The sequence below is a fragment of the Erinaceus europaeus genome, chromosome 13, assembly GCF_950295315.1.
Source record: "Erinaceus europaeus chromosome 13, mEriEur2.1, whole genome shotgun sequence".
In the NCBI taxonomy this organism is placed as follows: Eukaryota; Metazoa; Chordata; class Mammalia; order Eulipotyphla; family Erinaceidae; genus Erinaceus; species Erinaceus europaeus.
Genome location: NC_080174.1, coordinates 51769033 through 51796637, shown reverse-complemented (window position 1 = coordinate 51796637; position 27605 = coordinate 51769033). Strand labels below are relative to the sequence as shown.

At 46.3% G+C, this 27605-nt stretch overlaps 1 protein-coding gene and 1 non-coding gene across 2 annotated transcripts; both read right to left on the bottom strand.

Annotated features, from left to right (window-relative positions):
- Positions 1-587: 587 nt before the first annotated feature.
- GJB3 (gap junction protein beta 3) lies at positions 588-7448 on the bottom strand. The gene is made up of 2 exons (XM_007523234.3): positions 7179-7448; positions 588-3112 (listed from the first exon to the last, which is right to left on the bottom strand). The coding sequence occupies exon 2, from the start codon at positions 3076-3078 to the stop codon at positions 2266-2268; it is 813 nt and encodes a 270-aa protein (XP_007523296.1). The 5' UTR covers positions 3079-3112; positions 7179-7448; the 3' UTR covers positions 588-2265.
- On the bottom strand, positions 5091-5255 carry LOC132532600 (U1 spliceosomal RNA). Its single transcript, XR_009544534.1, has one exon. It is a non-coding gene; the product is annotated as a U1 spliceosomal RNA (small nuclear RNA).
- Positions 7449-27605: the final 20157 nt, after the last annotated feature.

The window sequence follows — 27605 nt, the reverse complement described above, 5'->3', positions numbered from 1 at the left end:
AGGGGTAAGTGTGCTTCTGTTTCTCCCTGAGCTCTCTGGGCTCATGTCAGACTCCCAGTACAATCCCAGTACTCCAACCAGGGGTCTGGTGTGGAGAATATGCTCAGGGAAAATGGAAGGAGCTGAATAACATGTAGGTGAGGCTGCAGCAGGCCTCTAGAGGAGTTAACTGGCCTGAAGTAGGTACACAGGAATAAGAGGAGAATGAATAACAGTGATTTTGTGTACACAGGGCGGGGTTGTGGGCTGTTCATGACAGTGATTGAATTGCAAGAGGAAGGAGTGTGGTTTGTTTATGACGAGAACTGATTGTGCAAGGTCTAGTTGGAAGCACTGTTATAAGGGAGCACAGCGCCCTCCTGTGACCACACATGTATTAGTAAGTCCCTGTCTCACCTCCAAGGAGGGCGAGCCCAGCTTTCACCCAGGTCAATCTCAGCCCCAGTCTAACTCCAGATCCAGTCACAGCTCCCAGCCCCGAATTATGCTCAGCTCAGGAGCTTTCCCCCCTTCTACAGGCTAGTTTTCTTGCTCTTCAGGTCTTCAGGAAGCGTGGGAGAATAACAGGAGAATAATGGGAGAGCATACATGTATAAAACAGTCTTTATTGACTTCACAGGAATGGCCTTGGGATCCTGTTTATTGGCTCATCCACACCCAGTAGTACTTGGAGGCAAGACATGAAAGGCTGACACCAGATTGAGCAAATCTGCAGGGAGGAAGCTGGGAGCAAAGCTGCTTGAGACTGTGGAAGGCAGATTTTGGGGTTGAGGGGCTCCTCTGAGGGTAGTGGCAATCCAGAGGATCTCTGAGTTTCTTAAGGAGAGCTGCCTCTATCTGTTCCCAAATTCATGCTCAGTCCTCTGGACCTCCCACTGCTTGGAGAACATTTCTTCTCCACCCAGGAGTCTGGGCGCTTTCTCTATGAGATTGAAGATTCCATTTGGTCAGTTCCATCCAACTCAGGGTAAGCATCTCTGTGGTTTCTGGGCTTCTAAGCCTGCTGTTCTTTCTGCTTAGATGAACTTCCCATGTCTCTTACACATTATTTCCTTGAGAAGCCTTATCTGGTCACCCTCCCCTGGGTTATGCTGAAACCTTCTATGCAACACTTCCTCTGCCTTCCCAGTCCCTCTGCACGTAGCACTTCATTTGCTTGTTTGAATGGGCCTGCAGTTTAACTTACATGCAGGTTGAAAGCACAGTACCAGTACCCAATGCTCAAAAAACACCTGCTATGGCTAGTGAAATAGCTCACTTGGACGGTGTGCTGCTTTGCATGTGTGTGGTCCAGGACAGAGATGCCCTCACTGCACTGAAGGAAGTTTTGGTGCTGTGCTCTCTTACACACACACACACACACACACACACACACACGGTCCACCACAGGCCGCCGTGCTTCTTGCCGGCATCTGTGTACAGCTTGGCACACTGATCACCGTGCTTCAGGCGGTGCTTCCGCTCGCGGTCCTCGCAGTAGGCCACGTGCAGGATGACCAGCAGTGAGGGGCACGTGATGAAGATGAGCTGCAGGGCCCAGAGGCGGATGTTAGAAATGGGGAAGTAGTTGTCTCTCTGTCTCTCTGTTTCTATAAACAAAGAAAGAAAAGGAAAAAACAAAAACCAACCAACCAACCAAACAAACAAAAAACCAAAGCAGGCTGGAGAGATAGCATATGGTTATGCAAAAAGACTTCCAAGCCTAAGGCACCAAAAGGCCCAGATTCAACTCCCGGCATCACCTTAAGCCAGAACCAAGCAGTGCACTGCTTAAAAAAACAAACAAAACAAACAGACACCTGCTCCAGAGGCTGGGGGTGAAGCACCAGGTAGACCAGGTAGACTCCATGTGTGAGGACATGCATACAGGCTCCTAGGTGCAGTACTACTCCTGCGTCTCTCCTTCTTGCCCTCCTTCATGTTTCTCTCTGTCCCTACCAGGAAAAAAAATGGAAAAGGAAAGAAAAATGGCCTCTAAGAATCATGTTGGAGACATACAAACACTGAATCTCCAGAGATAACCCTGGTGGAAACAAAGCAAAGCAAAACAAAACAAAACAAACCCTGCTCCAAATGAAATGGGATAACTTAGTGAATTCCACACTGTAACATGAGCACTTAACCAGGTATGCCACTGCCTGGCCCCTTAATTTAGTGAATTCCAATGGTGGTGGTACCTACCACCTGTAGGACCCTCCCACCCACCAACTCAAACACTTCCTGACTGTGCTTGTTGGCAGTGCTGGTGCTGCTCCTTAGCCCTGCTCAGGTGGGGGTCATGGTGGGTGCTGAAGCCTTCATCTTGTCATCGCTGGGGTCTGGTGCAGCCTCCGCAGCCTCTAACAATTTGTGGTGGCAGCGGCAGGTGGAGGCTCGGCTAGTGGAGGACGGGTGGCTGCGGCCCCCGGGGCCCTTGTGCTTGTGCAAGACTTGCAGGAGCCTGTGGGAGATGAGGTAGCAGATCTCGCAGATGGTGAGCACGATGCAGACAGCTGAGGCGCCCACCATGAAGTAGGTAAAGACCTTCTTCTCAGTGGGCCGGGCAATGTAGCAGTCCACGGTGTTGGGGCAGGGCTCCACGTTGGTGCACTGCACCAGGCGCGGCATGCCGAAGCCATACCAGAGTGTGTGCAACAGGTAGAGGAAGAGGAACTCCACGATGAGCTTGAAGACCAGGCTGAGCAGGTAGGTCCACCACAGGCCGCCGTGCTTCTTGCCGGCATCTGTGTACAACTTGGCACACTGATCACCGTGCTTCATGCGGTGCTTCCGCTCGCGGTCCTCGCGGTAGGCCACGTGCAGGATGACCAGCAGTGAGGGGCATGTGACGAAGATGAGCTGCAGGGCCCAGAGGCGGATGTTAGAAATGGGGAAGTAGTTGTCATAGCATGCGTTGGTGCACCCTGGCTGCCTGGTGTTACAGTCAAAGTCCTTCTGTTCGTCCCCCCACACACGCTCGGCGGCCACCACGTACACCAGCACTCGGAAGACAAACACCACTGATAGCCAGATGCGCCCGAAAGCTGTGGAGTACTTATTCACCCCACTCAGTAGGGCCTGGAGTGTCTTCCAGTCCATGCTGCCTGGTGAGCGTGCTGGGGGCAGTGCCCAACTGGTGGGATCATAAGAAAAGCCATGTTAACAGGTAGATGACATTTACTGAGTATTGGCTATGTGCCAGACACTGCCCTGTGTTTTTTATGCAGATGAACTGGTTTGTTTATCACAAGGCTTTTAAGAGATTAGGAATATTTATTTTTATTTTAAGATAGAAACAGAAAGGCAGGGAGGGGAGGGGGGAGGTGAAGGAGAAGGAGGGGGTGGACCACAGTATGGAAGTTTCCTTCAATGTGGTAGAGGTAAGGCTTGAACCTGGGGTTGTGATGCATGGCAAAGCAGTTCACTATCCAAGTGAGCTATTCCTCTAGCACAGAACTATTTTTTATTTTTTGAGAGAAAGAGAGAGAGACATGTGATAATGGGGATCAAACATGGGAACTCATGCTTGAGAGTCCAATAATTGACCCAGTATACCACCTCCTGGGCAGCAAGACCAGAACTATTAATCATTCTGAGTTACAAACAGGAAATAGGTACAAAGAAGCTGATACCTACACAAAGACACAGAGTTAGTATGCTGGAATGGAAAGAATGAGTATTTGTTGGTAATAACAATCATCATCTACTGAACACTTACTATGATATGAGCCAGACATGACATCAAGCACTTAGGTGTACAATCTAATCTAATCCTTTCTTTCTTGCCACCAGTTTTATTTTCTCTTTCTCCTTTTCTTTTCTTTTCTTTTCTTTTCTTTTCTCTTTTCCTTTTTTCCTCCCCCCTCCTCTTCCTCCTTCTTTTTACCTTAGGCTTTGTGCCTGAACTGTTCTCCTCCTCCTCCTCCTCCTCCTCCTCCTCCTTCTCCTTTTACCAAAGCACTGATAAGCTCTGGCTTACGGTGTTTCAGGGTATTGAACCTGGGGAGCCTCTGGGAAGCCAGGCATGTGAATCTCTTCGCAGAACCATTATGCTATCCACCTCTGCCTGCCTGAACTATTCTTAGTGGATGTTGTTTCTTTCTAGATAGAGGGTGAGACACACACACACACACACACACACACACACACACACACACACACACACACACAGAGAGAGAAAGAACACAGAGAGAAGGAGAGTCATCATAGCACTGCTCCAACACTCGTGAAGCTTTGCGCAGCACTCCCATGTGGTCTGAGGGTTTAAACTCCAGTCTTTATGCAGGAGGAACTGCACCCTCTGTGGGTGAGTTCCTGGCCTAAATAATTTAATTTAATTTTTTAAATTTAGGATATAGACAAAGAAGGATTGAGAGGGAAGGGGAGATAAAGAGATGGAGAGAAAGAGAGACACCTGCAGCACTGCTTCATCACTAGTGAAGTTTCCCCCTTTGCGGGGGGATCTGGGGGGGTTGAACCTGGGTCCTTGTGCACCATAACATGTGTGCTCTACTGTATGTGCTTCCACCTGGCCCCCCTCATTTAATTCTTATAATGATCCCATGAAATAGATACTTTTATGGTTCCCACTAACAGATGAAGGAATTGACAATCAGATGAGATAACAGTTACAAAACACTTAGTAAATAGTAAGTGCTTAATAAAAGTTGGCAGTTTGTGAAATGTTAAAAGGTAAAGTCCCTAAAAACTGGAGATAGATTCAAGGCTGGGCTGTTGGTGCCGGAACTGTACACACTATTGACTCCTCTCCCTTTGTTGAATCCCTGCCTCAAGACAGTTTCTTCCAACTTAACTCATCCAGACAGGGGCTCTATAGAGAGGAACCAGGCTGAGAGGGAAAGTAACCTTCCTCATGTCTCATAGCTAAAGAGTAGTATATTTGGGAGACCAATTCAGGATGGAGGTGCAGGAGGGTGGGTAGTGGTCTGACTCTTGGAAAGACACCAGAGCCAGGGACAACCTAGAGACAGCGTCCCCTTCTGCATGCCAGTGCCTGGGGTGGGGGCAGCCCTAGCTATCTCAGTCACCCCAGCCACGCCGGATATCTGGGGTGTGTGGTAAACAGACATGCTTTTTTTTTTTTTTTTTCAGAGGAGACCTTGAACACAGTCCCCCACTACCACAAATTATCCAGTCGAGTTTCCCACATTTGGGGAAATCATAGGGGTTAGCACATCTGGAGTGCAATGGATAACCCTCGCCCTAGGAAAACCACCTTCGTGATCATGGTATCTCCCTTGCCGACAGACATGCTTTGTGTAGCTCCAAATCATACATCTTTCTCCCAGTCCCGGAGTGACTCAGAGGGTGTGGACATGAGTGTCTGCCCCAGTTTGTAATGTCTGTGGCTGTTGTGGATGTGTGAGCACACTCCTCCCCTAGCGTGTGGGGCTATGTGCACATGTAGATGCCCTGGAGCTGGGTTTGTGACTGAGCTGGCATCATGCCTGTGGGCCCTTCTGTGCAACCCCTCCACTGCCACCACCCTGGTCCAGCCCACCATCACTCTTGCTCAGTCTTTCCAGTGGTTTATGAGTGTGTCTCCTGGGAGTTTATGAAATCAGATTATGTCTTTTCCTTGTTTATAACGCTCTACTGGCATCTCCTTACCTTTAGCACTAAGTTTAGTTAATTAGTGTAGTCTGGGCTTAAACATTAAGCCCAAATGTTATATTCTCACATTCTTCCCCGGCACTCTCACTCTGCCTCTCCTCTGGTTCAGCTGCCCTAGGGGAGGGCTCTGTGGGGACTTTGTAAAATTTCCTGCTGCCTATAATGCTCCTTCTCTAGAACCTTGCATGGCTGAATTCTTCTCACCCTGAGGTCTCTACTCCAGCATCTCCTTACAGACTTCCCAAGATAAACCTGGGTCTGGGAATCCTGCCTTCCCACTCACTCTGCCTTTGTCCCCTTATTTCCTTCCTGGCATTTAATCACCACGTGACATTAAAGCATTTGTTCGGTTTTTAATTTACCATCTGACTCTCCCATTTGAAATCAACTTTGTATCGCTTGCTGCTCTCTCTTGCTTATTATTCATACCAGTGCCCAGTGTTTGGCACATAGTGGGTACCCTATAAATGCTGAATGAATAATCTGATGCTGGATTCTCAAAGGCAGCTTGGAGGGAGGGGCTATGAGATGTAGGCAAGGGCCCTAAACAGCAGTGTGGGCAAGGGATCTTAGTGTAAGAGTGGGGACTCTGGAGAGAGATAGCACACTTGCTTCTCCTACCTGCCCCTTCCTGAGAAGGGTAGGTTGACCTATAAGACTCCTTCCCTAGAGACCTCCTCTTCACCCCAACTCTCCTCCTTCTGAGACCAGGTCTTTGGCGGGGGAGGAGGAGGAGAGTGTGCACTGAGTATAAAGTCTCATTTAGATTTAGGCCTCAAACCCAGCTGCCATGTAATAGCTGTGTGATTTCCAAGAATCCCCTAATCTCTGTGACCGTTTGTTCTTTATCGTTAAACGGAAAAACACATCCCGCTTTCTTGGGGTGCTTTAAGAATCTTAAGAGCCCATTCCTGCCCCAGCCAATCACTCACCTGGTTCAAGAAACCAGGAAGTGGGGGCTAGAGCCCAGCCTGCCAGTTCTGGACAGAAAGGGGTCCTGATGTGTGTGCCCACTTGTCCCCCTCATTTGGCAGCCCACCTGCATGCAGCCGCCTTCTGGGGACCCCCACCTCTGCCAGTCAGTTGGACACACCCAAAGGACTCAGCAGGAAAGAATTTCCCTCCAAGCCCAGGCCCAGGACTGGTGGAGCCGGTTTAGGGTCTCTCTGCTGGTCCAACACCAGCTGCCAGGCAAACGCTTTTTCCCCCCAGCTTAGGGGCCTGCATGAGGCTGGCCCAGTGTCCCCTACCCCACTTCCCTCCTCTCACCTTTTTTTCCCCCCAGTTTCCCAACCTTTTAGCTTGGGAGCTTTGAGATGCAGGAGGGATGTATTTGGGGACCTTCTAACAGCAGGAACCTCGACCTGGGCCAGAACTGAGGCTGAGAAGGCAAGTGCTGGGGGTGTGTGTGGGGGTGGGTCTCTAGTCCCCCCCACCCCCCCATCTCTATCCTCAGCCAGGCAGGGAGAGAAGAGTTAAGCCCCTGCTTGTCTTGCAGGAGGAGTCCCAGCACAGTACACCCCCCTCCCCCACCACTGCCCGGGGCACCATGTGTTGGCACTTACCCTCAGTGGCTCGGCCAGGGCTGGGACCCAGAGTCCTGGAGCTCAGCTGCAGAGGCAGGGGAGTGAGGTGGGAGCCAGCGTCTGCACTCCGGTGGGCGGTGTGGAGGAGGCAAGGTCGGGGGGAGGAGCTCAGGGGCTGGGCCAGGGTCAGGTTTTAGTCCAGAGGGCCTGTCGAGGGGCTCTCTGCTCGTCGGAGTCTCGGTTTTCTCACGTGTGAAATGGGGGCAACGGCGGCCATGGGCAGGGCTGTTATTGCAAAGGCTCCAATGAGATCCGGGGCGTGAGACACTGAATTGTGCAGAGCCTTGGCCCTGGGACGGCCAGTGAGGACTCGCCCACGCTCATTACTGCAGATACCCAGCCCGCGCCCTGCCAGCCCAGCTCCGCCTGCAGCCCGGCTCCGACCCGGACCCTGTGAGCGCCGGCACCACCCCCAACCCGGGGGCTGCACCTGGGCCCTGGACGGTGGGCCCGGCTCAGACTCAGCACCCACCAGGGATACACGTGCACTGTGGACAATTGGGGGCCACAGGGAACCCCAATTCCGGTCTGCCAAGGAGACGGGGTTGGGGATGGGGGGGGCAGCCTTGTTCCTTTTTCAGGAGTAAGAGCAGAAAGGGGGCAGGCAGACTGTTGCTGGAATTTCTGCAAGGGTCAGGGGTTATGGGATCTGGGAGGTGAGGACTGCCGAGCCTGTGCTCTCTGACCCTTGTGGTGGGAGGTGGACTGAGGCTGGAGCTGGAGCTGGGTTTTTTTTTTTTTTTTTTTTTTTTGGTGGGGGCCAAGAACGCTCTGACTAGGGACCTAATGAGAGACCTAATGGGTGTGTGTGTGTGTGTGTGTGTGTGTGTGTGTGTGTGTTAGAGAGGGAGAGGGAGAGAGGCGGAGAGGGAGAGGGAGAGAGGCGGAGAGGGAGAGGGAGAGGGAGAGAGGCGGAGAGGGAGAGGGAGAGGGAGAGGGAGAGGGAGAGGGAGAGGGAGAGGGAGAGGGAGAGGGAGAGGGAGAGGGAGAGGGAGAGGGAGATGTGATCAGAATACCTCTTGGTCATATGTGGAACTGAAAATTGAACCCAGGGATTTATGAAAGCAAAGGATGTGCTTTACCCATTGAACCACCTCCCTGGCCACCAGAGGTTATCCTTTACCACTATGCTAAAGGTTTTCATGGTTCTTGAAAATTGGGGTGTGCATGTGTGCGCATGCGTGTGTGTGTGTGTGTGTGTGTGTGTGTGTGTGTGTGTGTGTGAGTATTTATTCATGATCTCTACATGCTCCCTGTTACTGGTATTCTGCAGCATTTCTGAGAAAAAACCCACCCCCACTTCTATGATTGGTTTAACACTGTTGTCTCTCCTTTTCTTTCTCCCTCTCTATCTGAAATTAAAAAACAAACAAAACAAAATAGTGTCAAACTGTGGAGATGGGCAGGGGAGCCATTTCTATTTGTATCATAGACTGAGGGCTTATTTCTTGAATATGTAAAAAGCTCCTAAGAAATCAGTAATAGGTCTATGGCCAAACCACCCTGAACACGCCTGATCTCATAAGAAATCAATAATAGGGCCAGGAAGATAGCATGATGGTTATGCAAAATACTTTCATGCCTGAGGAATGAAGACTTTGCCTTCCATATGAACATTTCTATCCCTACCATGCCACTAACGCAGGCTCTGTGAAAGTCACCACAGAGCTCCATGATGCTAAATCTAATAGTCACATCTGTTCCCATCCCCTTCTCCCTTCAGAATCATTTTACACAGCTCACCACTCCTGCCTTCTTTGTGTTCCTTGGCAACAAACTCTTGTTCTTTCTGTACCTGGGGGTTTTCACATCTAGTCTCAGGTATGGGCATGTCACAGGGCTCAGCCTCTTCTCTCCTGGGTGAGCACCAGTCCTGCGATTTCATTCCCAGCCATGCACTGATGACTCCCACATTTCTGGTGCCACCCTGACTTGTCCCTGAACAACAGATGGTTGTGGCCAAGACTTTTCACCTGCCCTCCATGTTTCCAGTTACTTGTTTTCTTTTCCTGAGATCAACTGTGCATTATTAGACTATAGATTTTTTTCATTTTATTTATTTTTTATTGGGGGAAGACATGCTATGCATATGGTCCTGAACTTTGCACATGCACTCTCTTTCTCTAAGTAGGACATTGTTTTCTATCGGTAGAAAAAATAGAACTATCTTATTCTAAAACAACAACAATAAACAAACAAACCAACAACAGCAGGCCAGTGTTTAATTTCCCTCATCAGTAGATACAGAACTATCTCTTAAATAATAGCAGCTGAATAGTATATATACAATGATATATTTAATCAGTTGCCTATTTGGAAAATTGAGGCTGCTTCTGATCTTGTATTGTTTCTTCTTCTAATAGCAATATCATTGTAGCAAATATCCTTGGTCAAGAATTTTAAACATACACACACACGCACACGCACACGCGCACGCACACGCACACGCGCACGCACGCACGCACACGCACACGCACGCACACACACATTCCTAGAAATGGATTTTGTTTGGTTATTGTTACGTGCCACTTATTTTTATTGCCGCCAGAGTTATTGCTGGGGCTTAGTGACTGTATGATAAATCCACTGCTTCCAGAGCTCATCTCTCCTGCCCCCCTAAACAGAGAGAAATTGAGAAGGAAGGGGGAGACAGAAAAGGAGAGAGACAGCGAGATGCCTGCAGACTACTTTATTTCTTGTGAGGCACCCCCACCTCCCCCTGCAGCCCGCTGAAGAGGAGATGGTGCTTAAACCTGGGTCCTTGTGCTAGGTAACGTGTGCGCTCTATTGGATGGGCCACCTCCCAGCCCCACATCCTCATTTCAAACATCGGTACATGTTGCCAAGTCTACTGCATAGTTACACCAGTTAATTCTACTTTAAGACACAAGAATCTTTCCATGTATTCTTGCCATTATCAAATTATGTGATCTTTTTTTAAAATTTATTTCCTTATTGGGGAATTAATGTTTTACATTCAACAGTAAATACAATAGTTTGTACATGCATAACATTCCCCAGTTTCCCATTTAACAATACAACCCCCACTATGTCATTTATCATCCTTCATGGACCTGTATTCTCCCCACCCACCCACCCCAGAGTCTTTTACTTTGGTGCAATACGCTACAAATTATATGATCTTTGCTGGAGGCATCTCACTATATTTTTACTTTGTGTTCTCTTATAAGTGAGATTGAACATCTTTTCATAAGCTTAAGAGCGACTTTTTTTTTAACTGTCCTTACTTTTTTATTTTTTATTTTTTATGGAAAGGTTGTCTTTTTACTACTGAGTTTGTCTTCATGGAGGTTTTTCTTCCTTCCTTCCTTTTCTCCTCCTCCTTCCTATTATTATTTATTACTTTTTTTTTCTAGAGCACTACTCAGCTCTGGCTTATGGTGGTGTCAGGGACTGAATCTGAGCCTCAGAGTTTCAGGCAAAGACATCTTTTGCGTAATCACTGTGATATCTCCTTGACCCTGTTATTGACTTCTTTTTTAAAAAAATATTTATTTATTTATTCCCTTTTGTTGCCCTTGTTGTTTTATTGTTGTGGTTGTTGTTGGATAGGACAGAGAGAAATGAAGAGAGGAGGGGAAGAGAGAGACTGGGAGAGAAAGATAGACATCTGCAGACCTGCTTCACTGCATGTGAAGCAACTCTCCTGCAGGTGGGGAACTGGGGGCTCGAACCGGGATCTTTATGCCGGTCCTTATGCTTTGCGCCACCTGCATTTAACCCGCTGCACTACTGACTGACTCCCTGTTATTGTCTTCTTTTTTTTAAAAAAATATTTTATTTATTTATTTATTCATGAGAAAGATAGGAAGAGAGAGAGAGGACCAGACATCACTCTGGTATATGTGCTGCCAGGGATTGAACTCAGGACCTCATGCTTGAGAATTCAGTGCTTTATCCATTGCGCCACCTCCTGGACCACTGTTATTGTCTTCTTAAGAGCACTTTACAGATTAAAGAAATAAGCCCTCACTCTATGATACAGATAGAATTCCCCTTGCCCCTCCCCCCATTTTGACACTTTGCTTTTCATAAGGTAGAGAGTAAAATGGAGAGACACAACACCATTACACTGTGGGGCTTCCCTGCTGGTGCTGGAGGCTTGAACAAGGGTCATCACACATAGCAAAATGTTTTGCTGGGTGAGCTATCTCCCAGTGCCACCACACCCCTGAAATATATGTACAATTTTTGCCATGCAAAATAAAACTTTTATTTTGACATTTCTGGACCTTCAACACTCTTGCTGACGTTTTCAGATAGAGACATTCAGATAGGGAGAAAGAGGGAGACGGAAAGAGACTATAACACTGAAAGCTTCCTCCAATGCAATGGGGGCTGGAGTTGACCCTGAGTTGCACACATGGCAAAGCCAATGCATTATCTAGGTAGGTTTGTTTGCCTGTCTCAATTAACATTTTTTTAATGTAGTCAAATGCATCAATCTTTTATGGATCTGAGGTTACTCATAATTTAAAATGCTGTTGTTAAAATTTGTAGGCTCTTGCCGGCCTGGCTTGCTTCATGGGCGGGTAACAGAGACGCGGAGACAACGGCTGGGCAGGGAAGCTGTATTTCTTTATTCAGGAACCACGATTCATAAACTAAACCAAACTAATCACCAAACAGAACTCTGCTGTCTCTTTGCGGCAGCACAAGCACTCTTTCTTTTACTCTCGAACTCAGGAACCCTCTCCCTTACTCTAGAACTCAGGAACTCTGTCACTCTGGAAATCTGGAACTCTCTTACTGGAGAACCCTCGAACTCAGGAACCCTCTCCCTGGGTTCCTTGGGGCGGGGCCAAGCAGGCCCGCGAAATTAATTGGACTGATCCAATTCTCTTGGCGGGGGGAAGGCTAGAACAAACCAATGTAAAGCATACGACAAATGCTGTCCCTGTTTTGAAAATAGTTATTCTCCCATAGACCCTCCTTGCTTAATGATGTAAACCAGACATCATGTCACTCTCCTGCTAAAACCTGCAGTGACTTCCCATTACCTTTCGAGGAACACCCACTCTCCTGACATTGGCCTCCAAAGCTCCATGTGACCTGGTTCTGCCTCACCACCTCTCACTCACCCCCTTGATCACTACTCCTCTGTTGTACTGACCTTTCTGGCCCATACATTAGTCACTCACTTTGGCCTTCTGGCCCTTGGACCTGTTGTTTCCTCGTCGGGACTGCATTTCACCTGGCAGACCCTTTCTCTGGATTCAGGTCTCACCTTCCAGACAGGTGTTTCTTGGTCACCCCACCTGAAGTCACCCCACCCCACATTCCATGACTCTTCAGAGTTCTGTCTCAGAGGCCTTCCAGAGTCTGGGAGTTGTGGACAATTGATATTTGTAAAGCATGCATTAGCTACACATGAAGTTGTGTGTGAGAACTGCCTTTCTGCACTTGAGATTGGGAAGGTGTGTGTGTGTGTGTGTGTATGTGTGTGTGTGGCTGTGTATGAGTGTGGCTGTGTGTAAGGTGGTGGCAGGTGGCTGTGTATCTGTGTGCAGTTGGGTTATTCTGCTCTGTTCACCATACCATCCTCTTGCTTAGATCCTGTTGTTTTAATCCAGTTGGATATTGTCTCTTCTCTTCTGTATTTGTTGTTGTTTTTGCTTTTTCAGATGACGACAGCTTCTCTGAAGGAGAGAGAGAGAGAGAGAGAGAGAGAGAGAGAGACAGAGCAGTACTGAAGCTTCCTCCTGTGTGGTGGGGGCTGGGCTCAAACACGGGTCATGCACACGCCAAAACAGTGCACTATCCAAGTGGTTATTACACAGGATTCTCCTCTTTCCTGATATGAGACAGTGTCCCTCCAAACCATCATTTACTTATCCTGCAGTGGACTTGAAGATAGAAGGGAAGAACCTCTGAGAACCATAGGGCCCCATGTCCCCTCTCTAAAGTTCTGCTCCCTGAGTAGGCGAGTGTGTGGGAGGCCACCTAGGCCATCCCCCTGCCTCAGGGCAAAGTTGTGTTGCATGAGGGCTTGGTAGCTGCCAAGCCTCTTCCACTCCCCTCAGGACCTACACCTGCTCTCTGGGGGTGGTTGTACCCTAAGCTTCTACTGTTCCTCTTCCAGTCCAGGCCTTTGTCCAGGTTGGTTTTGCTCTCAGACCACCCTGGTGTCTGGAATGCTGCCCAGACCTCCAGCAGGGTTTCCTAGGAAGGGGCAGGGTCTTTGTCTCAGTCTGGGATTTCCCTTGTGTCTCTGTGTGCGGTAGGAGTCTGGGCCCTCTCCAGAGCCTCATGAGCCTCTGTTTCCTTGAGCCAGCAAGCAGGTGGAGGCAGGCAGGAGGCTCTGAGTGTCAAGTCAGGTAGAAGGAGGGGCTGTCCAAGTCTATTCCGGCATGTCTGGCTGGAGCTGTGTGTAGAAAGGCTGAGATGTCCTAGGACCTAGGCTAGAATATTACTTTCATTCCAAGATACCCAGAGTGACTTGGAAGTTTGGCCTGCCCAGCTTTATCTTCAAGTGGAGGTAATATATGACTTTCCTGAATTGCTTTTGGGATTTGACCATTGTATGAGTGTACTGGCTCCCTCTCCTTCTTACCCATTCCAGGACCTCACTCTGCCTCTGTCCTCCACCTTTTGCTCCTCGCCGGATCTTTCTCAAACAAGGTGGTATTTCTTCAAGCAACAGACCTCCCTTGACCTCTCTTGTTTTAGCATCTGCCTCATTTCTTTATAGCAAAAACTTTAAAAAGAAGTTGTCTTTATTGACCCCAGTTTCTTCCCCCCCCATCTCCTCTTGAATTCTAATCAGATATTCCCTTTATTTCCCCCATATGGATCGTTCCAATGTCTCCACAGCTAAACCCCATGGTCATATTCAACCCTGTCTTTCTCTGCACTCTCAGCAGCACTGAATGAAGTTGATTCTGTTTACTTAACCTCCAGCACAGCAAGCTCTCCAGATTTCTCTTTTGCTTTCTCAGTCATTCTTGCTAGTTTCTTCAGCTTTCCTTGACTGAATTTTTTTTTAACTTTAGAGCTTTACTGAGAAATGGCTTATAGTATATTCTTTTAATTTTTTTCACCACTCCCATCACCAAAGGTCTGTGTCCCCACCCCCACCCCCATAGATAAACACTATATAGTTCTCTCACAGTCTTAGATAGAGATGGGCATTTTTTTATGCTACTATGTTCAATTTTTTATATTCCACATATGAGTGAAACCATTCTGTAGTTGCTTCACTAAGAATAATATTCTCCAATTCCATCTACTTTACCCCAAAGGACACTATATCATTTTTTTAAAAAAAAAACTGCTGAATAAAATTTTAATTAATTAACTTTTACTAAAGCAGTGCTCAGTTCTGGCTAATGGTGGTGCTGGGGATTGAAGCTGGAACCTCTGGTGCCTCAGGAATGACATTTTTTTTTTGCATAACTGTTATGTTATCTGCCCAGTCCCTTCTCCCTACATCTAAGTATTGGGTTACCCTGGTGTTTAGTCCTGAAACTCCCTTTCTTCATTTTCACTCAATTGCCTAGTAGTACCAACCTGTCTCAGGGTCTAAAATATCAAATTAGGGGCTAGGTAGAGTATACACTTTTCCATAAAGAGCAGCTCCATGAACTGTGGGGCAGTGCTGTGGTGTTTCCTCTTTTCTTTCTGTCTCTCTCCCTCTCTATCTCTGTATCTGAAACTGAAAGGCAAATAATGACTGCCAGGAGCAGTGGAATCATGCAAGCATGAGGGTCCAGTGATGGTGGGGAATTTGGCTGACGATACTTATTTGCATATCAAGATTGTTGTCCTAAATTCTAGATTCACATATACAGCTGCTTCTTAACCTCTCCCTAAGGACATCTAGTGGGTATTACAAATGTATCATGTTTCATTTTAAGCTCTCTCCTTATTTAGATTTCCAGATTTAAGAATAAACAACTCCACCATCACTCCCACAAAACAAAGCAAAGCAGAATGAAACAAACAAGAAAATGGAAGGCTTGAAATTCAAATTTAACTGTCTGTCTTGTATTTTTGTCTAGTGACCTTCTCCTTGTATTCTTCTTTGACCACCTCACTTTTCTTGGGACAGTCCAACTCATCTATTTAGAGAAAAAAAAAACTTATTTTGTTACTTGAAATCAAATCCAGAGTCTCATACGTGCAAAAACGCATATTCAGTTACTAGCTACTTCTCCAGCCCCTAAATCATTTCAGGAGCCAGATCTTAGCGTTACTGAGGACTCTCTTTGCTCATACCCCACATCCAATATGAGGAAACTATCTGGGTACTACTTTCAGGATGTTTTCATAATCTGGTCACAGACTGTGTGATAACATTGTCTTGGTTACTTTAAAGCTACATGACACTTCTTTCTTATAAGCCTTATACTTGGCTGCCCTGCTTGCTATTGCCCCCATCTGTCTATTGCTAACACAGACCTTTTTGTTCAAATGTCTCACTGGCCAGCATCATCAGGATGGTCTCTTTGGCCTCGTCTGAATACCCTGGCTTCATTTTTCCACTCTTCTTGGCTTTCTCTCTGCTCGATCTCATTGACTCCCTTGCTGTCCTGGGTGCACGTGACATCTGCCTCAAGCTCAGGTGGATACGCTTTCCCTTTCTTTCACCTCACACACTTTTACCCTAGATCTTTGCCTGGCTAGTTGCTCCCTTGCCTTTCCAAACACCTCCACCCCTCCTGTCTAGCGTTGCAGCTCCCCCTCCTAGCATTCCTCTTCCTGCTGATTTCATCTCCTTAACACTATAATCATGTAACATGTTTTGCTCATTCTTCGTGTTTATTGTCTCAACAAATCTTGAGGATATATGAGGACAGCCGTTGTGTTGTGTCCACTGGTATAGACCCAACTGTCTAAAACATGGTTGAGTACCATTTTATTTTATTTTATTCATTTATTCACACACACACACACACACACACACACACACACACACACACACACACACACATAGACACAGAGTAAGTCAGAGAGGATCAGACCTCACTCTGGCACATGTGATGCCTTGGCATCTTGGGACTTAAGTCCAGTATTTAAGCTACTATACAAGCTCCTGGGCTACCTGGCTGTTGTTAAAATTCGGAGGCTCTTGCCGGGCTGGCTTGCTTCACAGGCGGGTAACAGAGACGCGGAGACAACGGCTGGGCAGGGAAGCTGTATTTCTTTATTCAGGAACAACGATTCACAAACTAAGACAAACTAATCACCAAACAGAACTCGGCTGTCTCTTTGCGGTGGCACAAGCACTCCCTCTTACTCTGTAACTTGGGAACTCTCCAACTCTGGAACTCTCATACTGGGGAACCCTCTGAAACTCTCGCACTCTCAAACTCAGGAACCCTCTCCCGGGGTTCCTTGGGGCGGGGCCAAGTGGGCCCACGAAATTAACTGGACTGATCCAATTCTCTTGGCGGGGGAGGGCTAGAACAAACCAATGTAAAGCATACGACACCTGGCATCCTATTTTAGTAGATTAAATGTACTTGCTGAATGAATGAATGAAACTCATCAAGCATAATTAGTCCTTGTCTCAGGCCAATGCACAGTAGCTATTTGATCAGTTCCTTCGAGTTAAGCATCCCACACTGATCTTCCCGACCACCTGATCTCTACTAGGAAGCCGTGAAAGATGAGCTTGGTCTATCTTCCATCCTGTCTACCATGTGATCCAACTCTCCTGGTACATAAGGATCAAGTGAATTGTCTGCCTGACTATTTTCATCTACCTTCATGCTCTTCCTAGAGAAGGTTCTTCGTTTGAACTGTTCTTTGAGCTCCAAGGGTATTGGGCACCAGTATCTTGGGAAGGGCAGCCCAGAGTGAGGTCATGCAGTATGCCTGAAACCAGCCAGCTGTCAGAAATGTAGGGGTTTCTGGAGCTTTGACACTGTGATGGGCACTGGACTTTGAGGAAGAGGAGAGCCTAACATGGGTCTGAGTTGCAGGGTGATGAGAAAATTTTGGAAACAGTGGTAATGATCTACAACTTGTGAATATAATTAATGTTACTGAGCTATATATGCAAAACAATTAAAACAGTAATTGAATGTTACATATATTTTATTGAGGAGTATATAAATATAAATCTAAGAGTCAACTATGTCCAGATGGGAGAGGGCAAGCTTCCCCAGAGAGGATATGAAGACTGAGGGGCACGGGAGGACCAGGGCAGAGCCTATTCTTACAACTGGAGAGGCCCTACCACAGGCTCCTGAGTTGATTCACCAATAACTGAGTTGGGAAGCATGAGACAAGGAGAAGGTTGGGAGAAATAGGAGAAAATAATGGGGTTGCTGCACCTAGAATTTACTAAATGATACATATGTTTGCATTGTTAAATGGTATTCCAATATAACATTTTGACAAAGACCTAGGGACATTCTCACAGAATTTTTCAGTTTCTGTCTTACTGATAAGTAAGTGTATAGCAGTTCCACCCATCCCTACACACCATCCCAGTGTTGCACCTAGTGCCTAATACCTAGCCCATTCCAGAGCCTGAAGGATGAGGTTTGGCTTAAGACTGGTTGTTTATTTAGTTCTTTCTCCTTGCTTGCTTCATTTATTGACTCACTGCAGACTACTGTGCACTTTTGCTTTCAGGTATGTATTTTGCCCTAATTTATGGATACATGTGTATATATGCCCTATCTCATGGGACTTGGTGTATGTCTAGGTTTTGGGGCCTTGTTAGGAAGTGAACCAGCTGAAATGGAATTAGAGAATCCCATGAGAAAGGAAATGTCTCACCCGAGTAATGACACCATACAGTTCCTAATGAAATAGTTTCTGCTTAGACCTAGATACCCTCTTCCCCTACTTCCTATTACACTTCCTTCAGTTACTCCAAAGATAACCTTATCAAAGTAAGGACTACAAAAGCTGAATAAGGGAAAGAGACTGGCATACTTTAATGAAGACTCTTTAGTCACTATCAGGCCACCCTATCAGCTGGGGCTCTAGTCAGGGAGTTCTGAGATTCTCACACAGACATGATGGGCATAGGCCTTGAACAGATCTCTCTTTCCATTGTCACTGGTCATCTCCATCGGGAACAACACAATAGACTCCTTTGTGTGTCCCTATAGGACCTTGCCCTCAATGTGGATGAACAATGGTAGAGAATCTTCCATCCTCTAAAGGGAGGCTGGATAACATACTCTATCTACCACCTGAGGAAGATGGGTTCTGAAATTGGGGCAGCTTGGTACATTCCTATTCATGACCACAGAATGTGAGCTCAGACCTACAGGGATGCAGAGGTCACATAGGCTCCTGAGCTGAATATGGGCCCCAGATCACATCAAATCAATGGCATTTACAGTCAACAATATTTATACACCTTTCCCACATTTGGGAGCTACTCTTTTCCCTGATCCAGCTTTCTGGTCCTTTTTCCAGCCATGACACCATCTCCCCAGATAATAACTTAGGTACACCTGCATATCAGAGTTCAGGTTCAGGAAAAAACTAGTATAGTCATGGACCCTTTGGAATATAACTAAAATAGGCCTCCTAGCTATCTTCAATGGAGACCCAATTTTTTTTTTTTTTTTTTTTTTTTTTTTTACCAGAGCACTGCTCAGCACTGGCTTTTGATGGTGCGGGGGATTGCACCTGGGACTTTGGAGCCTCATGCATGAGAGTCTCTTTGCATAGCCATTATGCTATCTACCTGAGACCCCGTCATCTAAACTATTCCAGCCTTTATTTACTTATTTTTTAAAGTTTAAAAAAATTTATTTATTTATCTATTCCCTTTTGTTGCCCTTATTGTTTATTGTCATTATTGTTGTTATTATTGCTGTTGGGTAGGACAAAGAGAAATGGAGAGAGGAGAGAAAGACACCTGTAGACCTGCTTCACCGCTTATGAAGCGACTCCTCTGCAGGTGGGAAGCTGGGGGTTTGAACCAGGATCCTAATGCCAGTTCTTGTGTTTGTGCCATGCTCGCTTAACCTGCTGTGCTACTGCCTGACTCCCTTATTCCAGTCTTTAGGTTCATGATAGTCAACAATTTGTTTGGCTTTATATGTTAACTCTTCTTTCAGCCACCAGGTTCCAGATGCTACCATGATGCCAGCTGGACCTCCCTGGGCAGACAACCCCACCAATGTGTCCTGGAGCCCCACTTCCCCATAGCCCTGCCCCACCAGGGAAAGAGAGAGACAGGCTGGGAGTATGGATCCACTTGCCAATGCCCGTGATCAGTGGGGAAGCAATTACAGAAGCCAGACCTTCCACCTTCTGCACCCCACAATGACCTTGGGTCCATACCCCCAGAGGGATAAAGAATAGGAAAGCTAACAAGGGCAACAAAAGGGAAAATTAAAATAAAAATAATAATAAAAAAAAGAATGAAGCCATTGCAGTGCCAGATGGTGCCGGGTAAAGGAAGGAAGGAAGTGAACCAAGTGAAACTCGGGTCAGCCCTCTGGTATGTGGCTTCCGGGTAGGTCTGGCCCAGCAGTCCTAACCTTGTCTTTTTCCTTCCCAAGATGCAACTGTCTGACCACAGCCCACAGAAAGCTCCGCTGAACACATAGCCTTACAGATGAGAGGCTCAGTGGGCCCAGGACCCCAGGGGAGACTCTGAGTCTGTGTTCCCGCACCAACATCCTGCTCAGGTTGATGGACAAGAAGGGCTGAGTTCCTGAATGAACCTTTCTTTGTAGCCTTTCTTGGAGAACATTCCTCCCTATCTGGAGGGAAAAGCAACTTCCAGAAAACTCTGACCTCTCCCTCCAGCTTTTAGACATACCTCAGGAACTGAGGGGGGCTTTCTCAATACTTCTGCATCGACCTGCTACTTCTCTGCACAGCGAGGCTGCCTTTTAGAGAAGACACAGCCGCCTCCTTGGACACCTTCTCCCTGTCTCCACCCTTTTCATTTGTATGTGTGTATTTGTACTTTTTAATAAAATATTGACTTGGCCAAAAAAAAAAAAAAGAAGAACAGGAAAGCTATCGGGGAGGGGATGGGATATGGGGTTCTGGTGGTGGGAATTGTGTGGAGTTGTACCCCTCTTATCCTATGGTTTTGTCGGTATTTCTTTTCTATAAGTAAAAATTAAAAAATAATATTACTTAAAAAAAGAAAGACTGGCTGTTTCTTCGCACAGCCAAATTGTCCTCTGCATCCAGATTCCTACTGGAGTGGTCTGAGTTCCTTCAGGGAACTTTAGCCTGGTGTGTGGCTGTCTCAGGCTAAGAGGATACATAGGACTTGACCTCACAAGGAGGAATTGGAACCCTTGAGCATTACTGGTGCAAATGCAGAGTGGTGCAGCTGCTGTGGAAAAACAGTTTAATAGTTCCTTGAAAAGTTAAACACAAGAGTTTACTCAGCAAGTTCACGTCAAGATACATAACTGACAGAACTAAAACACAAGGACTCCACAAATACCAATACATGAATTTTCACAGCAGAACTATTCATATTAGTCAAGAAAAATGCTGGGAGAAAACAGAAAAAGTCCACCAAAGAAAGAATGGATGAATAAATTATTGTATACCCATTCCATATAAATAAATAAATAAAGCTCAATTCTGGCTTCTGATGATGCTGGGGATTGAACCTGGGACCTCATAACCTCAGAAATGAAAGTCTTGCATAACCATTATGCTATTACCTTAGCACCCATGCAATAGAATTTTATTCAGCAACAAAAAGAAATACAGGGGATTGACTGGTTTTGCACCTGGTTGAACACTCACATTACAGTCTGCAAGAGCCTAGGTTCGAACCCCCAGTCTTTACCTGCAAGGGGGAAGCTTTGCGAGAGGTAAAACAGTGCTCCTGGGTATCTCTCTCTCTCTCTCTTTCTACCACTTCCTTCCCTCTCAACTTCTGGCTTTCTCTATCCAATATATAAATAAACATAATAATTAAAAAAATGAAATACAGTTCTGGGGCAGGGGTAGATAGCATAGTGGTTATGCAAAAAGACTCTCAAGCCAAGTCCCAGCTTCAATCCTCTGCACCACCATAAACCAGCGCTGAGCAGTGCTCTGGTTAAAAAAAAAAAATGCAGTGCTGATACCTGCTATAACATGGACGAATCCTGAAATCATTAAATTCAATGAAACAAGCCAGAGACAAAAGGATAGGTCTTTTATGATTTCACTTATATGAAATGACTAGAAAAGGTCAATTTACAGAGATAGGGAATTGGGATTAGTAGGGCTGAGTGGAGGGTGAGGGGAGTTATTGTTTGAAAGGTACACCTTTTTTAAAGGGTGATGAGAAGGCCAGATGGTGGCACACTTGGTTGAGCGCACATGTTACAGTGTGCAAGGACCCAGGTTTGAGCCCCCAGTCCCCATCTGCAGGGGGAGAACTTTGTGAGTCATGAAGCAGGGCTGCAGGTGTCTCTCTGTCTCTTCTCCCTCTCTATCTCCCCCTTCCTTCTCAATTTCTGGCTGCCTCTAGCCCATAAGTAAAGATGATTAAAAAAAAGGGTGATGAAAAAGTTCTGGAAAGAGTGGTGAGGGTCTACAACTTGTGAATATAAATAATGTTACTGAGCTATATATGCAAAACAATTAAAATGATAACTGCATGCTATGTATGTTTTATTGAGAGAACATGAGAAAGAGCAAGAGAGGCTATAAATATAAATTAAGAGTCAACCATGTCCAGATAGGAGAGGATGAGCTTCTCCAGAGAGGATGTGAAGACTGAGGGGAGCAGGAGGACCAGGGCAGAGGCTAGAGGAGCCCCTGGGCCTCCAGTGAAAAGGGGCAGAGTTTGAAGGAGATTGAAGGGGAGTGGCTGGCGCTGTGGGAAAACTGGAAGAGTGGTGTCTGAGAAACCCAGGAGTCTCCTTCAGCGCATTTGATTACAAACACTTGAAATCTAACCTGAAGTAGTTTGAGCTCAGAGAATTGTTTGGTTTATACAAACACTGGAAGGGACCCTGGGGCCCCAGAAAGACCCAGCTGAAGACTGCTCTGGATGTGCCTAGAACTTTTGTCTGGTCTGTTTCACCTCTCTGCCTCCATGACTTTGGCTTCTGCCCAAGGAGCTCATGAACACGATTAGCTTTGCACTTATTCCTCCCAGTTTTGTGGGCAGCTACTTACCTGTTAGAAACAATTCAACTAACAGGGCTGGGTGGTGGCACACTGGTTGAGGTCACACATCACCATGCACAAGGACCCAGACTCATGCCCTGGTCCTTATCTGCAGGGGGGGAAGCTTCATTAATGATAAAGTTGTGCTGTAGGTGTCCATCTGTCTCTTTCCCTCCCTATACCCCCTTCCCTCTCAGTTTATCTTTGTGTTACGAAATGAGAAGTGTGTGTGTGTGTGTGTGTGTGTGTGTGTGTGTGCGTGTGTGTATGAAATTCAGGTAATCTGGAAGGGACCTTGAGTAGCCTCACCTGGAGACTATGATTCCTTTGAGGTCAAGAGGTCAGGATGTGTAAATATGGCTGCCTTGGAGTCCTTGTTTAAGATGGAGAGGAGACATACTAGTGGGTGGACGCTGTGGCATGGGGAAGAAGCTTAAGAAGGAAGGGCGTCCACCTAGGTAAATGGTTCCTTGCACCAGGTAAGGACTGAAAGCACCCACAGACTTGTGACAAAGGCACCGTGGGTGCACTTGGCAAGGGCAGGGACATTTGGATGCAGTGGATCATAGACTGGATCACAACTGGCAGCAGAGTGGGAGATGAGGGAGTGGAAACAGCAAGTGCAGGCTCTGTTGTGCAAGTCAAAAGCAAGAGAGATAAGGAGGTGGCTGAGGAGGACATAGAGTCAAGGAAGGGCTTTGTTTTTAGTTAAGAGAGAGAGGGAGGGGGGAAGGAGAGGGGGAGGGAGAGGGAGAAGAAGAGGTGGAAGGAAAGGGGGAGGGAGAGGGAGGGGGGAGGGAGAGTGAGAGGGGGAGGGATAGTGAGAGGGGGAGGGAGAGTGAGAGGGGGAGGAAGAGGGAGGGAGAGAGACAGAGAGAGAATTGGATCATCAGTTTGACATATGTGATACAGAGAGACCTCATGCCTTCAAGTCTGATGCTTTAGTTACTGTGTAATCTCTAGGCTGCCTGAGGTGAACATTCTTTTTGCTGACAGAACCAGGAAAGCAGTAATGATTCAAGAACAAAGAGATGGAGATGGAGGTGTGTGTGTGTGTGTGTGTGTGTGTGTGTGTGTGTGTGTGTGTATGTGTGTGTGTGTGTGTAGAAAACAAACTGAGGAGAATATAAATGGGCTAGGCTCAGCCCTTTCACTACACTGAGGGAAAGATGGCAGTCCACTGGAGAACATTCTTCTCAGATAGTGTCTACTTTCTCTGAGAAGTAGGATGAGAACAAGATGGAATGGGCCTGAAGGCTGGAGGAGAGTGAAAGCTGAGAAGGCTAGCACCATGAACAGCAGAAAGACCACAGGGAAGGAGGGTGAGGGAAGGATCATTCAGCTGGGCCAGAGAACATGAATTTACAATGACCACACTCTGGCTGTTTGATTTACTCCAGCAGAGAGAACTTACCGCTGGGATAGAGCTAGGAAAACACAGTTAAATTGATCCAGCAAAGCAGGACAATGGAGATATTGAGTTCAGCAATTCATCCCTTTTGTTTTCTCAACCTAAGTTTGTTAGCCTTTTGTTGTGTACCACACATGGTGCAGAGCCTGAAGATACACTGGCATGGCAGACACTGTTTCTGTCTTAGTAAGTTTACTGTCTAATAGGGAAGACAGACTTCAGCTTAGAAACTCCAGTGTGTTCACAACCTAAACAATGCAATGATTGCCACCTCAACATGCTTCACTTCAGACTGTGTCCAGAGACTTCACGTGTGGAATGACAACCCTTCAGCTTCATTACTCGGGTGAGACCTTTCCTTTCATAGTATACTCTAATTCCATCTCAGGTGGTTCACTTTCTAACAAAGTCCCAAAACCTAGATATAGAGCAGTTTCTATGAGAGAGAGCACATGTTCACACATATCCATAAACTACTGCAACATATATACCTGAAAGCAGAAGTACACTAGAGTTTGCAGTGAGTATCCCCCTAACACTTCCTCTCCACTATTCCAAGCTTTGGGTCCATGATTGCTCAACAGTTTGTTTGGCTTTGTATGTTAACTCTCTTTTCAGCCACCAGGTTCCAGATGCCATCAGGATGCCGGCCAAGCTTCCCTGGACTGAAGACCCCACCAATGTGTCCTGGAGCTCCGCTTCCCCAGAGACCCACCCTACTAGGGAAAGAGAGAGGCAGACTGGGAGTATGGACCGACCAGTCAACGCCCATGTTCAGCGGGGAAGCAATTACAGAAGCCAGACCTTCTACCTTCTGCAACCCACAATGACCCTGGGTCCATGCTCCCAGAGGGATAGAGAATGGGAAAGCTATCAGGAGACGGGGTGGGATATGGAGATTGGGTGGTGGGAATTGTGTGGAGTTGTACCCCTCCTACCCTATGGTTTTGTTAATTAATCCTTTCTTAAATAAAAAAAAAAAAAAGAAACTCCAGTGTGCTGTGGAGCTATACCCTGTAATCTTATAATCTTGTATAACACGATTACTCACACATTTTAAAATAATGCCTTGTGAAAAAAGAAAAAGAAAGAAGGGCAGAAAGAAAAAGAAACTCTGGGGCTTGGTGCCTGCACAATGGATCCACTGCTCCTGGCAGCCATCTTTTCTTTTTCTCCCGTTTTATTTGAGAGAGGAGGGAGAAATAGAGAAGATAGATAGATGCATGAAGTACTTGCTTCACACCTCAGATGCTTCTGCCCTGCAGGAGAGGTGTGGGGGCTTGAACCTGGGTCGTTATGCATGGTGACATGTATGCTTACTCAAGGGCAGCACCACCAGGCAACCTTTCTCTTTCTCTTCTTTCTATTCTCTTCCTCCTCCTCCTCTTTTTCTTCTAATATTTAGCACATCTAGCTTTATTTAAAATTTTTTGTAGCAGACATATACTGGCATGAAAGAGAGATGCTAGACTATAATTGAATTCAGGAGAAAGGAAAGCAGTGGCCTGGGAATCTTAGCACAGAAATGATAGTAGTACACAATTTTCCCTCCCTCCATATATATTTATGTATATATATATATATATATATATATATATACATATACATAATATATAATATATATATTATTGCCACCAGGGCTGTTGCTGGTGCAGACACTACGAATCCACCACTCTTAGTGACCGTTTTTTCCTTTTTTCCTATTTTTTTTTCCTCCAGGATTATTGCTGGGCTCAGTGCCTGCACCATGAATCCACTGCTCCTGAAGGCCATTTTTTCCCCCTTTTGTTGCAGCCTCGTTGTGGTTATTATTATTGCCATTGTTGATGTTGTTTGTTGTTGGATAGGACAGAGAGAAATGGAGAGAGGAGGGGAAGACAGAGAGGGGGAGAGAAAGACAGACACCTGCAGACCTGCTTCACCGCCTGTGAAGCGACTCCCCTGCAGGTGGGGAGCCGGGGGCTCGAACCGGGATCCTTATGCTGGTCCTTGCGCTTTGCGCCACATGCACTTAACCCACTGCGCCACCGCCTGACTCCTCCTATTTTTTTTTATTAGATGTGACAGAGATAAATTGAGAGGATGGGGAGATAGAGGGAGAGAAAGAGACATCTGTAGACCTGCTTCACCACTCATGAAGCAGACCCCCTGTAGGTGGGGAGCGGTGGTTTGAACCCAGGTCCTTGCATTTGGTAATATGTGTGCCACTGCCTGGCTCCCCTCCCTCCTTTGAAAGACTTACCTTCATGAGAGAGAAATAAAGAGGGGGAGAAAGAGAAAGAGACTAGAGCACCACTCAGCTCTGTTGAGCACTGAACCTGCCACCTCTGGGGCTTTAGGTAGGAAAGTCTGGTACACTACAACTGTGACCTCTCCCCTAACCCTCTTCTTTCTTTTTGAAAATATTTATTTAATTTATTTCATATAAGTAATAGAAAGCTTCAAACAATGGAGAGAGAGTTCTTCTACATGCAGTACTAGGGGTAGAACCAGAGGTCTTTGGCCTGCAAATCCTTTGCTCTACCAGCTGAGTATCCTCCTGTCCTCCACCCATTTATTTTATTATGATTATTTTTTAACCAGAGCTCTGCTCATCTCTGGTTTATAGTGGTTCTGGAGAATGAACCTAGGACTTTGGAGCCTCAAGCATGCAAGCCTTTTTCTATTTTTGCATAACCACTATGCTATCTCTCCTGTCTACTGTTTATTTCCTACTGGGGGAGTTTTGAGAATGGGTTTCCTCAGTAATAAGAGATGCATATGAGGAAACTCCCTTCTTTTTTTTTTTTAAGATTTTATTTATTTATTTATTCCCTTCTGTTGCCCTTGTTGTTTTATTGTGTCGTTGTTGGATAGGACAGAGAGAAATGGAGGGAGAAGGGGAAGACAGAGGGGGAGAGAAAGACAGACACCTGCAGACCTGCTTCACCGCCTGTGAAGAGACTCCACTGCAGGTGGGGAGCCGGGGGCTCGAACCGGGATCTTTACTCCGGTCCTTGCGCTTTGCGCCATGTGCACTTAACCCGCTGTGCTACCGCCCGACTCCCTACTGTTTATTTCCTATTCTTCTCTCAGTCACCGTTTTTCCATCACAAGCCACAAATTTCCAAGCAGTTGTTTTCTTGGCTCTCAATGTCCCTTCTACTCATGGGACCTGGTGTCTGCAGACTGCTCCATTATCTACAAATGACAATTCTGTGGTAGGTGCTGATGACCATTTAACCTAATGAACATGTTTCAGTCCTTATCTGATTTGACCCACACATTGTTTGGCCCTTATGAGCACTTTCTCTTTCTCTAAGAACTCTTCTTCTAGAAACTTCTATAAGTCCTAGAAACCTCTTTAGAACACTTATCTCCTGTGTTCTGTGACCCTATTTTCCATATGACTTGAAATTATATTCCTTAAGCTCTATGTATGATGTCTTTACTTTTTTTTAAAAAATCTTTGTTTATAGGGTAGAGACAACCAGAAATTGAAAGGGAAGGGAGTGATAGAGATGGAGAGAGACAGAGACACCTGCAGCTCTGCTTCACCCCTCATGAAGCTTTTCCCCTGCAGGTGGGGACCAGGGGCATGAACCCAGGTCCTTGTGCATTCTAACATGTGTGCTCTACCAGATGCGCCACCACCTGGCCCCTCTATGATATGTCTTTATCCCATAGTCCCCTTCACTGGTTTCCTCTTACTCTATTTGGTCTTTTCAGTCTTTATCCTAAGGAATCTTCTTATCTTCTTATCCCACCCTAGTCTTTGTATTGTATGAACCATTCTCAAAGCTAAATTTACCATAAAGTCCCAGATATAAGATGACTCTGAATAAGAAGGAGTCTCCTATTCTCCCAAAGGGGCCATTCTTTAGAAAAAAAAATCAAGGACTAATTTGAATATATTAAACTTGGTTGAAAAAAATAAT